Genomic DNA, 13,314 nt, shown 5'->3' with positions numbered 1-13,314 from the left:
TATTCTTTTATTTCCTTGTGCCGTTTCCCTTTCGTGCTCGTCCCGCGTTACTTAGCAACCATTCGTGTTGCAGGAAGCAGAAATATGGCTGCCGTCACGTAAAGGATGCGTCAGCACGCAATGTCGGGGCGCTTCGTGATGAGGCAGAGGCTGCTGTCCCTCGAGTCAGTGAAGCAACAATGGCAGCATTCTGTTTTGCAGCGTTCCCTTGAGGAAGCGTTGGTGCCGTTTGAATGTCGCACAATTCCGGCAGTGCTTTCCGGTAAGCGTCACAGCCTAAATGTAAATCACCTTTTTGCCGACAATGTCCGTTCAAAAATGGCACAAGCAATGTTGTTCTTCTCGATACACGGATAGTAAGATGGGTTAAAGAAAAACTGACAGTACTCACTCCGTGTTTCTTTGACACCTCAGCCGTTCACTCTGGCCTCACCCAGATTAATTCCTCTGCTAACAAAACAGTCTCGACACAATTCAAGTTGGTCACGAAGCACAGTAGTTGAGCAATATAGACAGACTCTTCTTTGTCATTTACTCTCCATTACCGGATACACGCGTGTTTCTCTCCACCAGCTGTTTACACATTCCTCAGTAGCTTCTTCTCCAATGCTAGCCTTTCATCGCCAAAAATGTTGTATTGAAGAAGTCACAGCGGCCACATAAGTATATAAATAAAATGTGATATTTATTACGAGCTACAGTTATCAGCTGGTGTCCCTCTCCAGGCTAGCAAGCAACTGCCATACCAAGCAAGAAGAGAGAACACCGAAGAGGAGAAAGATCCAAAAGGAATGCACATGTTAAAGAAACAGAGATCAGAAATTAATAACATGAAATAACAAGATACAACAGGCTCCTCTGTTGAATGATCACAGTCCATGATTTTGTGAGCCATTGATACATTGGTTATATTAGGGGTACCTGATGTTCATGACATTGCTTATTGTACTCTAAGAACAAAGCTAATGTTGAAATGTGATAGCTAATCATCTGTGCACAAGAAAAAGTAAACATGCTAATGCTTCAATCGCTGCTGTGTGTAAAACTGTTGATAAAGGGAAACCCTCAGTGGTGCTTATAAGGTCTAAGCGCTAGAGCCTTATGGACAGGGTACTCCGTCAGAACAGGGCAGTTACCTCCTCTGCCTTATTTAGAGTGGCTATCAGCATAATGCTCTTGTAATATGGTGAACAGGACATTTGCCTCATTTTATATGGTGTACTGTGTCTGCAAAATTCCAAATAAAGCCCTCCTATGTTTGGCAGCTTCCAGTTACCGTGGACCCTCGCAATTGGCATCAGATCTTTCAGCCATATCGTTTTTTCCACAACATACAGGATATGTGGATATCATTGAAGAGTGCAGATGCGGTAGCCCTGCTCAAAATAGAATGAGTGAACTTTCAGCAAGCCGAAATATGGATTATCCCTTGTAAGCCCCATCCTCCCAAATACCCCATCAACCTTAATTCCCCATCCAACCTAATTCCCCATCCACCCTCTTCAATAGAACAACAGTAAATGTAAGTGTTAAACTGAACATTTTCTTTTTGACACTCCATCTCTCTGTGGCCCAGAAAGGCCTCTCCTGGACCCATGAATCTTTGGACTTATCCTCAGTGTTGAGACGTGTAGAAGACGTGTATATGCTAAAGTGTGAACTATGTTAATACTAGAACATCCTGCATTTTTGTGCTGTAGGATCATAGGACTGGCCTAAGCTCTGCTGATTCACCCTGAGTTCTGTAGGGAAGGGACTCCACATGTTGTCAAGGACAGATAGGCAATCAATTAGTTTATGGATGACTTGTGAATTGAGCACCATTAAAAACATTTCTGAATTGCTCATGATAAGCAATTAAAACATTTTCCTTGAGCCAAATCTCTGCCGTCGACATTGTGTTGGTTCTCCAAAAGCGAACTATTAGTATTTTAGCAGTTGCGAGTGCGGTCGCAACCCACCTTCCCTGTTGTGTGGGGGGCTGTCAGGATAGTTAAATCATTCTTAAGAAGATCTCATCCACCTAGGAACTGCTAAAAAAGCCAATTTCTGCACATTCCTGCCAGCACTTAACAAAATTGCAACTCCCTGAAGATGCTGAATGTAATGCAGGAGTTCAAATATTGTAAAATATTATATACTATTGATCTGCCTGGAATAAAGCCCAATTGATCTGGTAAAAACAAATAAGATATGTGTAGCACCAGTTATGAAAATCATATTATCCAAACGGGATTAACAGGACCATAATTATCGCATTTCTCATGCTGGGAGGTAGTGAACCACAACCATTTGACCAGAATCACAAAAATGGTATTTAGGTTTAATGGTGACATCTAAGAAGTTCAGCAAAACATACAAAATATACATTTATCAATTATACAAAAAACAGTGCTTCCCATTGGTTTAACAAGCCTATTTCTACATTACTACAAGTCTCTTTAAAAAACATGCACAACTAACGATCTCAAAAAACGTCATGCTGAATGGTTTATTTAACTCATGTAAAAAAAAATGCTGATAGTATGTTATGGTTGCAGAGTCAGTACATATCGAATAGCATAAAGTTAATTTTTTACATTATGCATAAGAAACATACATCTCAGAGGATAACGGCAGACCAATATCACGTTTCAAAACCTGTCTTTCAGTATTGCAATATGGGCAATGACATTCTTCTCGACTTAGTCATCCACATGTGTAGGTCGAGCCTGAGCCAGCGTGCAAGCACTGCTCTGGTGATGATCTGTGGTAGTTCGGTACAGGAGAGAAGCCCCGCCCACTCCCTCGCCCATATTTTTCCCTAAATGCTGTCGTCTGATTCCTAAATTGGCTTGTTAGTCCCTCCATGTCATTATTTGTAACATCCCATTGCTACTGGCCCCTTTACTTGGTTGTTACACAATGGTGTACTATTATTTATTGAGTTTTTCCTTCATTAGGTACGACGACGAGATGCTTTGCTTACATTCAGCGGGCCATGCCCGCTTTCACTTTCGAAGATGCGGGACAACAGTGACCTTTTGTTTGCAATGCCATAGGTCTCATCTTCAGGCTACAACTCAAAACAACGGAGAGAAAGGCAGATGTGGTAGTACGGAGGAAGAAAAGAGAGTGAACCAGTGACATAGAGGAATATCTGGGATTAAAAAGAACCTGCACGAATGGTGGCCCGGCAGCACCCTAGTGCCCTCTTACAAACATCACTCGCTGAGTGAAACCCCGGAAAGAAAAGAGTTTCGCTGACAGACTTTTGACTTCCAAGGTGCTCGTGGAGGTGGAGAGATGACCTCAGCTGCTCTGAAATGGCCACATAAGTGTCCGCGGCAGTGCTTTCATTGCACACTGTCTCGTGTGTATGGTGCACAGGGCTGCTCTGGGAAGGGAGCTGTGTGGGAGAATGGATCTCTCCTTTAGCAGCTCGCTTCAAGGCCAGGTCCACAGCTGAGAGCGCCTACCGATCAAGGGCATCTAGTTTCCTTTTTTGTTTTACCCAGAAATCAAATGAGCGTCAGTCAATGGAAAAGGTGACATAAGAGAACAAAAAGGCACAGTACAGGTAGTGGGCCTGGAGTGCTGAGGCAGAATCAGCCTCCCTCCAGCGCGCAGCATCATTTCAATGTGCCTCCGACCTTGTTACAGATTCATGAAAGTGAATCATGTGTATAAGTAAGGTAGTCATGATTCAGAATCTACAGTAGCGTGCTAGCGCATACTCCACGTAGGCTCCACGTCCTAGATAAAAAGAGCTATAAAAATATCATTGCTAGTGAAGAAGTGGTGCTTGGGTGTGGGGTAGGGGTTGGACCCCTTCTGGGATGCCCTGGCCCCATCCACCCTTTGTTGTCCTCCACCGCCGACAGTTGCTACCAGCAAAGAGACACTACTACCCTTTCAGCCTGGGAGCAGCGATATTGTTTCTGTTTACATTTCATATTTTCCTAACTCTGGCATAACATAAGAGTATTTGCATTTTCCAAGATGTCGTGTTTCTGTAAATATTAGTTATGTGTAATGAGTACTATGAAGAGTCGCCTTACACATGGGTCTGAGCTCAGGTTGCGAATGGGTGTTCATAACAGGGCACAATACAGAGCTGCAGAATGCATGAGAAATACAGTGCAAGATACTAACAGAGCCTGTCAGTGCATCACAAATGGGTTCAGAATAGATGCTCATACGATGCTTGGCCCCTCTGTAATGGCCAATTGTAACCGCCGTACTATGCAAACGTATGCGAAGGAGGTGCACAGCTGTCAAAGTATTGACCTGGTCAAAGTTAGAGAAAATGCAGAAGTTACAGATGACTTTGAATTGTGTGTGTGTAATGCGAAGGTGATGAAGTGAAGGAGATGCACGGAAGTATATGGAAGAGAAATTGAAAAGAGACAGCTGCAGAGGAAAGAGATGAGGTGTGGGATATGAATTGATTGCTTCAGAAAGAGCAGAAGAGAAAAAGAGTATAAGCGTCTCAACTGCGAAACTGCAGAAGATAGTGATGTGAAGAGGAAATTGGAAGTGATGAATACACTCTGAAGACCCCTTCCTCAGACCATAGTAATGTTTAATTCACAGTCAGCAACATGTTTAAATGACTGTGTGTGTGTGTGTGTAAACGCAGGCTTCATAATTCCCCATCGTAGGTGGCCCAACCAGTTTTTTCTGTGGCCCCTTGTGTGCCCCTTAAAATTGAGTCCTAGAGATGCTACTGTAGTCAAGGGATTCATTGATGCACTCAAGAAACTCAATAAATGTGGTATAAAAATAATATCCAGCTGGCCTGGCCTATAAGGCTGTTAAAGACACTAAACCTGAGGTATAGGTCTGAGATGCTGGTGAAAGTGAGGGACTTTAACAATCGGTATAGCCTGAGGCACAAAGGGTACAATGCTATTATAAGACTACGCCCACTACTAATATATGTAATTGCCATCTGTTGAGGGCGTTAAGAGCTATAAGAACATTGAAATGTTGCGAACGCCATTGAAGAAAAAGAAGAAGTTCCGGGCCAATATGTGAGCGCAGTAGTGGTTGGTGTCAGGGCAGGAAAATACCCAAAAAATCAAACAAAAAAAAAGAACTTACCTGCTTCCTGCCGCATCACTGCCCTTCTGCTCCTCTCGGCTCCAGTTCACTACAGGCCCAGGCTCCCGGATTCTCCTGTGGCCAATCCAGATGCTAATCTCATGCTTAAGAGCAGCGTCAAGATTGGCCTGAGCGCCCTGGATTTGCGCTCCCAGAGAGACTAGGAGCCTGTGCCTGCTCTCTCCAACTCGGCAATGCAGCTCGGGTTGGAGACATCTCAGTGCGCATGTGAGTTCGCCATCCAAAAACGGCCAGCCAAACCGACATGCGCACTGACAGCAGTGCGCACCACTCCTCCTGCAGCCTGTCACCTATAAGGCCAGCCCCCAAGACTCAGCCCAGGAAAGAAAAATAAAATGATAGTAAACCTATTTTATTGTCATATTGTTTTTTTTTATTTTTTTGGCTGCTGGCAGGAGGCAGACGCTCCTCCGCCATAGTGGAGGAGCCACTGCTGCTGCTTACTGGTATCAGCATTCTGCACCAGCATTCCAGTGCTTGTCTTTCTGTTCTGGGCATAATTTGTTTAAAAAAAAAGAAAAAGGCCAGGGCTCTCGTCAGGAGCCCACTGCAGCTTGCACCACACATTGCCACTGTCAGCACTGCTAATGACAGTACTTACCCAACTGCTAACCATCACACTGCCACAAGTGTGACAATTCAGACTGTTTGAGGGCCCCAAATCTATAAGAAAGGCATGGGCGGCAGGTATTAGTTGTTTTTAATTTATATTGAATTAAGAAACAACGGTTGTTCTGCTCATCTTCATATTTAACAAACCGCGCCACCATGTGCCAGCTGTCATAAGTGGCGGCGTTGGCAATTAAGTGCTGGTGGCAAGCCCTGGAAACCACTGGCACAAATTAATCACTGTTCCTGTTTCTCTCTGTTTACTTTGGAACATTCTAATCTCACGGAATCGACTCTTGTTATAACATTCTAGCTCTTCTGCTTTGGCTATAACATTGTTAAAGGCTATCTCATTTTTAGGTTGAACCTGAGCCGGCGCGCACGTGCTGCACTCGCGATCTTCTATAGTGGAGTAGGGAATAATGCCCCGCACACTCTCTCCCCATATTTGCCATTGGCTTGTGTCATTGTCCATCCTAAATGCTGGCTTCAGATTCATAAATAGGCTTGTTAGTCCCTCCTTAGTACTGCCTCCTCTTCATTTGTCACCTCCCATGGCGACTGGCCCCTTTACTTTCGTTGTTATACGGTACATGTTATTTAGGCTGTGAGCACTATTTTCTTTATGCAGTTTCTCTTACTGGAGGCAGGACATGCTTTGGTGCATTCTTTACAACCCTGCCCACCCTCCCTCCCTCCTGTTGTCTGTGCTTTCTTTATCCCCCCTCCCTCCTGTTGTCGTGCCTTCTTTACCTCCCTCTCGTTGTCCATGCCTGCTCTCCCCGCCCTCCCTCCCTCCCGTTGTACGTGATGCCTACCATTTGCAAGAGATCTCACATTTATGCATGTTTGAGCTTTTGGTATTGTAAATGACAATACCTTTTATTTAATGTTTAGGTTTTTAAAACATAAATAAAATGCACTGTCATTTACAATGTCAATAGCTTAAACTGGCGTAAATGCGAGACCTATTGCATTGCAAATGCTTGTTGTAAATAGTCCCTTAATAAGTGCGGACTTCAACATATGTTCAGGAAAAATCTAAAATTTGTGCGAGCAGTCTCTCAATTGTCAAGATTCGCTACTGTGATGGAAGAGGCCAGCCCATGTCACTTGGCAGGTTGGTGGAGCATCAACCAAACTTTAAATAATGCTTTTAGTCAGTCACTGAAAATGTCCCTCTCTTATTGCTGTATGCATTTGATCCATCAAACGTTTCCTGGGAGGTGGGTTAGGGTCACATGCCTACCTTAACAGATACATTTATAGTCTTTTAATTTGTCAAGTTTTGTGTTTTAAACACTTTTCTTCCATTCCCACTTTAACTGAACTGTCTATTCTTTTCAATTGTTTTTTTAAGTGTTCTCACTTTTAAATGTAACTAAGCAGTATGAATTGTTTTAAGTAACACAATGGAAAAATACTTAACAAAGTTGAATAATTGTTTCCCTTACATTGCAGATAAAAGAATATGAAAAGCTGGATTCTCAGGAAGAGCGCCTTTGTAGAAGCCGGCAAATATATGATACATATATAATGAAGGAATTGTTGTCTTGTTCGCATGTAAGTTTCTACTTTTTTTGCATATATTTCACATGATTTAGAGCACAACACAAAATCAAATGATAAATATGTAGTAATCCGCACAGAAAGCTTCATATAAGTTCTTGAAGTATCTTTAATGGAGTACAAATTTCATGCAGCAACCTTCAGCTGTACAATTCAATACTGGTTATCATTGGAACATTAACTGTGATGCAATTCCACTGCATCACAGTTACATCATACAATTCTAAATATTACCAAATAAACCTTGGAGGGTGAAACCTGGAAGGAGGAACTACTGAATTTTATTTCCTGATTTTGAGGTGTCCATATTTACCCATGCATGTTACACCAGAATATGCCTGATTGTAATAGGGTGCATTTTACCATGCTGTGATGTGGTTTTATCAAGTTACTAATGTACTGAATCCTCATCACAAGTGCTAAACTTAAAATATACACGAAAGATAAAAGCGGTAATCCGGCTACTGTATATATTGACTGTTTGTGTCAATGTCTAAACTTTCACATAAACGTGGATTCTTCATTCTTCTGTGGTTTAAAGATCAGCACACTCCTAAAGAAATATTCATGCACTATGTGAGTCCTTCCCGCATAAGAAGTCCAAATTCTCATCCAACACATAAGTTCAATAAATGAACCTCCGAATAAACCTGTGGTAGCTATGGCACAGAGCAGACAGGCTTACCTTGCAGAAAAGTGAGCAATGTAGTTGGCAGTACTGAAACAGTTACAAAGTCAAAATATAACATAAAATCTCACAGCCAGTTTCCAAAAACAGAGAAACTGTTAATTAGAAAAAAAACACACAAAAAAATATAATCCCATAAGGGTTACCAGTTGTATGTTTTTTTTAAGTTTAAGGACAAAAAGATAGAACTAAGGTCCCTTCCCTCCCTACAGAGTTTTAGATCTGCCCTTAAAACTCGTCTCTTTGTTCAAGCTTATGAGTAGCTGTGCCCTGCATTTTGATCTTTTTTGTTAGGCGCCTTGACACCTTCGGGTTTAGTTTTGCGCAATACAAGATGCATAATAAATAAATAAATAAATAAAAAGACCCAAGAAAAAGTAAGACACAAATCAGAAGTCACTGTTAGCATTTCACCAGGATCTAGGCATGATTACGGGCCTGCAGTGATGGGTAAGGCCGGATGCACCAAGCGGGTCATCCCGGTTAAAAAAATTTACCTTCGGACTTAGTCTCTGAAATGGAAATCCCCCAGTTCCTCCAGTTCGACATCTTCAAAGGTTCTGTATCCAATTAAGTCTTCTTGAAGTTGGATACCCCTAGGACAACATCCCAACTAATGCATTGGTTTCAGCAGGAAATACTCAGAGCAGGAAAATCTAAATCCCAGGTCTTCCAAAGTTCTCTCTTCAGTCGTACCTTTGCCTTTGCCTGGTCAAGGTGTCTTCCTTTTCACTTATTTCTTTTCTGGAGGTCAAAATCCTACTTCAGGGCAAACCTAAAGCTGTATCAAAGGAAGTCCTCTCAAAATTGAATACCTTTGCAGAGGGGTCCCATGTATCTTCTATGGTTTTCAGAATTCAAAACCTTTCTGACTTTCTAGACACCGCTTAGAGGCCAGGGTTTACTCCAGTCCTAGCACTGTTAGCTCCTGAAGCGGAAAGCCGGGAGAAATTGCCGAGGTTTTTTAAACTTTGTTGTGTAATACTTTGTATTTTAAAACTTACTTGTCACTCTCCCACGTGCATTTCCATGGAGCGGATCTTAGCGCTCACAAGGGAATCTGTCCACACTTGCCGCCGGTAGAGGGGAAGACTGTGGCCACGCCCACCACCCTCAGGCCACGCCCCCTACACCCCAGCTTTTAAAGCGCGCTGAACTGCGAGCGCGAGCAGAGTACTGTTAGCTCCTGAGGCGGAAAGCCGGGAGAAATTGCCGAGGTTTTTTAAACTTTGTTGTGTAATACTTTGTATTTTAAAACTTACTTGTCACTCTCCCACGTGCATTTCCCGTGGAGCGGATCTTAGCGCTCACGAGGGAATCTGTCCACACTTGCCGCCGGTAGAGGGGAAGACTGCGGCCACGCCCACCACCCTCAGGCCACGCCCCCTACACAGTATAAACATGTGCTTCCCCCGGAAGCGCTGATTCAGAAAAGGGGGTGGTGATGAACAGAGTGCCTGAATTAAGCAGACCACTCTTACCCAGTCCAAAGATCAGGGCTTGATCCATCACCGTTTTTTAGCTCACTGCACCATCCCAGCTCAGAACTTGGCTATATGCAAATTAGTCTGTTCCTGTCCCAGTGCATGATAAGAACAGGGCAAACCAAACTACCAAGCCAATTCTTGTACTGGGAAGGAAACAAGCTTCCGGGGACCGGTTTCTGCCATTTCAGGCGTCTTCGGCCCGGCTTGCTTGAATCCTGATGGTGCAATGAGCAAGGGACTCACATCTGAGTATACCCTTCCACGCTTATGGTGGACAAAATGATCCAGAAAAGGGGGTGGTGATGAACAGAGTGCCTGAATTAAGCAGACCACTCTTACCCAGTCCAAAGATCAGGGCTTGATCCATCACCGTTTTTTAGCTCACTGCACCATCCCAGCTCAGAACTTGGCTATATGCAAATTAGTCTGTTCCTGTCCCAGTGCATGATGGGAACAGGGCAAACCAAACTACCAAGCCAATTCTTGTACTGGGAAGGAAACAAGCTTCCGGGGACCGGTTTCTGCCATTTCAGGCGTCTTCGGCCCGACTTGCTTGAATCCTGATGGTGCAATGAGCAAGGGACTCACATCTGAGTATACCCTTCCACGCTTATGGTGGACAAAATGATTCAGAAAAGGGGGTGGTGATGAACAGAGTGCCTGAATTAAGCAGACCACTCTTACCCAGTCCAAAGATCAGGGCTTGATCCATCACCGTTTTTTAGCTCACTGCACCATCCCAGCTCAGAACTTGGCTATATGCAAATTAGTCTGTTCCTGTCCCAGTGCATGATGGGAACAGGGCAAACCAAACTACCAAGCCAATTCTTGTACTGGGAAGGAAACAAGCTTCCGGGGACCGGTTTCTGCCATTTCAGGCGTCTTCGGCCCGGCTTGCTTGAATCCTGATGGTGCAATGAGCAAGGGACTCACATCTGAGTATACCCTTCCACGCTTATGGTGGACAAAATGATTCAGAAAAGGGGGTGGTGATGAACAGAGTGCCTGAATTAAGCAGACCACTCTTACCCAGTCCAAAGATCAGGGCTTGATCCATCACCGTTTTTTAGCTCACTGCACCATCCCAGCTCAGAACTTGGCTATATGCAAATTAGTCTGTTCCTGTCCCAGTGCATGATGGGAACAGGGCAAACCAAACTACCAAGCCAATTCTTGTACTGGGAAGGAAACAAGCTTCCGGGGACCGGTTTCTGCCATTTCAGGCGTCTTCGGCCCGGCTTGCTTGAATCCTGATGGTGCAATGAGCAAGGGACTCACATCTGAGTATACCCTTCCACGCTTATGGTGGACAAAATGATTCAGAAAAAGGGGTGGTGATGAACAGAGTGCCTGAATTAAGCAGACCACTCTTACCCAGTCCAAAGATCAGGGCTTGATCCATCACCGTTTTTTAGCTCACTGCACCATCCCAGCTCAGAACTTGGCTATATGCAAATTAGTCTGTTCCTGTCCCAGTGCATGATGGGAACAGGGCAAACCAAACTACCAAGCCAATTCTTGTACTGTGAAGGAAACAAGCTTCCGGGGACCGGTTTCTGCCATTTCAGGCGTCTTCGCCCGGCTTGCTTGAATCCTGATGGTGCAATGAGCAAGGGACTCACATCTGAGTATACCCTTCCACGCTTATGGTGGACAAAATGATTCAGAAAAGGGGGTGGTGATGAACAGAGTGCCTGAATTAAGCAGACCACTCTTACCCAGTCCAAAGATCAGGGCTTGATCCATCACCGTTTTTTAGCTCACTGCACCATCCCAGCTCAGAACTTGGCTATATGCAAATTAGTCTGTTCCTGTCCCAGTGCATGATGGGAACAGGGCAAACCAAACTACCAAGCCAATTCTTGTACTGGGAAGGAAACAAGCTTCCGGGGACTGGTTTCTGCCATTTCAGGCGTCTTCGGCCCGGCTTGCTTGAATCCTGATGGTGCAATGAGCAAGGGACTCACATCTGAGTATACCCTTCCACGCTTATGGTGGACAAAATGATTCAGAAAAGGGGGTGGTGATGAACAGAGTGCCTGAATTAAGCAGACCACTCTTACCCAGTCCAAAGATCAGGGCTTGACCCATCACCGTTTTTTAGCTCACTGCACCATCCCAGCTCAGAACTTGGCTATATGCAAATTAGTCTGTTCCTGTCCCAGTGCATGATGGGAACAGGGCAAACCAAACTACCAAGCCAATTCTTGTACTGGGAAGGAAACAAGCTTCCGGGGACCGGTTTCTGCCATTTCAGGCGTCTTCGGCCCGGCTTGCTTGAATCCTGATGGTGCAATGAGCAAGGGACTCATATCTGAGTATACCCTTCCACGCTTATGGTGGACAAAATGATTCAGAAAAGGGGGTGGTGATGAACAGAGTGCCTGAATTAAGCAGACCACTCTTACCCAGTCCAAAGATCAGGGCTTGATCCATCAGGATTCAAGCAAGCCGGGCCGAAGAGGCTGAAATGCCAGAAACCGGTCCCCGGTAGCTTGTCTCCTTTCTGGTGAAGAATTGGCTTGGTAGTTTGGTCTGCCCTGTTCCCATGATGCACTGGGCCAGGGACAGACTAATTTGCATATAGCCAGGTTCTGAGCTGGGATGGGGCAGTGAGATAAATAACGGTGATGGATCAAGCCCTGATCTTTGGACTGGGTAAGAGTGGTCTGCTTAATTCAGACACTCTGTTCATCACCACCCCCTTTTCTGAATCGTTTTTGGCCACTATAGGTGTGGCAGGGTATACTCAGACATGAGTCCCTTTCTCACTGCTCCATCAGGATTCAAGCAAGCCGGGCCGAAGAGGCTGAAATACCAGAAACCGGTCCCCGGTAGCTTGTCTCCTTTCTGGTGAAGAATTGGCTTGGTAGTTTGGTCTGCCCTGTTCCCATGATGCACTGGGCCAGGGACAGACTAATTTGCATATAGCCAGGTTCTGAGCTGGGATGGGGCAGTGAGATAAATAACGGTGATGGATCAAGCCCTGATCTTTGGACTGGGTAAGAGTGGTCTGCTTAATTCAGACACTCTGTTCATCACCACCCCCTTTTCTGAATCGTTTTTGGCCACTATAGGTGTGGCAGGGTATACTCAGACATGAGTCCCTTTCTCACTGCTCCATCAGGATTCAAGCAAGCCGGGCCGAAGAGGCTGAAATGCCAGAAACCGGTCCCCGGTAGCTTGTCTCCTTTCTGGTGAAGAATTGGCTTGGTAGTTTGGTCTGCCCTGTTCCCATGATGCACTGGGCCAGACCCAGACTAATTTGCATATAGCCAGGTTCTGAGCTGGGATGGGGCAGTGAGATAAATAACGGTGATGGATCAAGCCCTGATCTTTGGACTGGGTAAGAGTGGTCTGCTTAATTCAGACACTCTGTTCATCACCACCCCCTTTTCTGAATCGTCCCCCGGAAGCGCAGCGGACGAGCGCAGCGGGCACGCCGTTTGCGTGCCGAAGGTGCGCCTAAGGCAAGCCCGTCTGCGCCCGTCCGCGACCGGACCGCGACCAGCGCCAGCCATGCTGCCAGTGTACGGCTGCATACAAAAAGGATAGTTTGGACCAGCGCGGAACTATTGGCGCTGAACGCTGCCACTCAATGTCAGGCGTCTAGGCATAACCTGGCGAATCGTGATCTACCCCCTTGATGCTAAAACACAACTTTACACTGAGTAGGGACACAGGCTCATAGTGGTGATCGTTTAGGAGCTCTTAGCGCGGGGACACGCCGAGATGGCGTTACTGGGCGCTTTATAAGCTCTTTATTATTATTATTATTATTATTATTATTATTATTATTATGCTTGTTCTGCCGCAAATCATTTGGTGATGTTTCACCTCAAATAAACGCACATT

At 45.0% G+C, this 13,314-nt stretch overlaps 1 protein-coding gene across 2 annotated transcripts in view; it reads left to right on the top strand.

Annotated features, from left to right (window-relative positions):
• The window catches only part of GRK3 (G protein-coupled receptor kinase 3), a 1,268,751-nt gene that overhangs the window by 753,510 nt on the left and 501,927 nt on the right, over positions 1-13,314 (top strand). For both annotated transcript variants that reach the window (XM_078667331.1, XM_078667330.1), the window contains exon 4: positions 7,177-7,278. In XM_078667331.1, coding sequence (XP_078523457.1) covers positions 7,177-7,278 — 102 coding nt within the window. The remainder of the gene's footprint in view (positions 1-7,176; positions 7,279-13,314) is intronic.

Source organism: Lissotriton helveticus, chromosome 11, assembly GCF_964261635.1.
Source record: "Lissotriton helveticus chromosome 11, aLisHel1.1, whole genome shotgun sequence".
In the NCBI taxonomy this organism is placed as follows: Eukaryota; Metazoa; Chordata; class Amphibia; order Caudata; family Salamandridae; genus Lissotriton; species Lissotriton helveticus.
The sequence above is the reverse complement of the archived record's forward strand: the minus strand, read 5'-3'. Positions and strand labels throughout refer to the sequence as shown.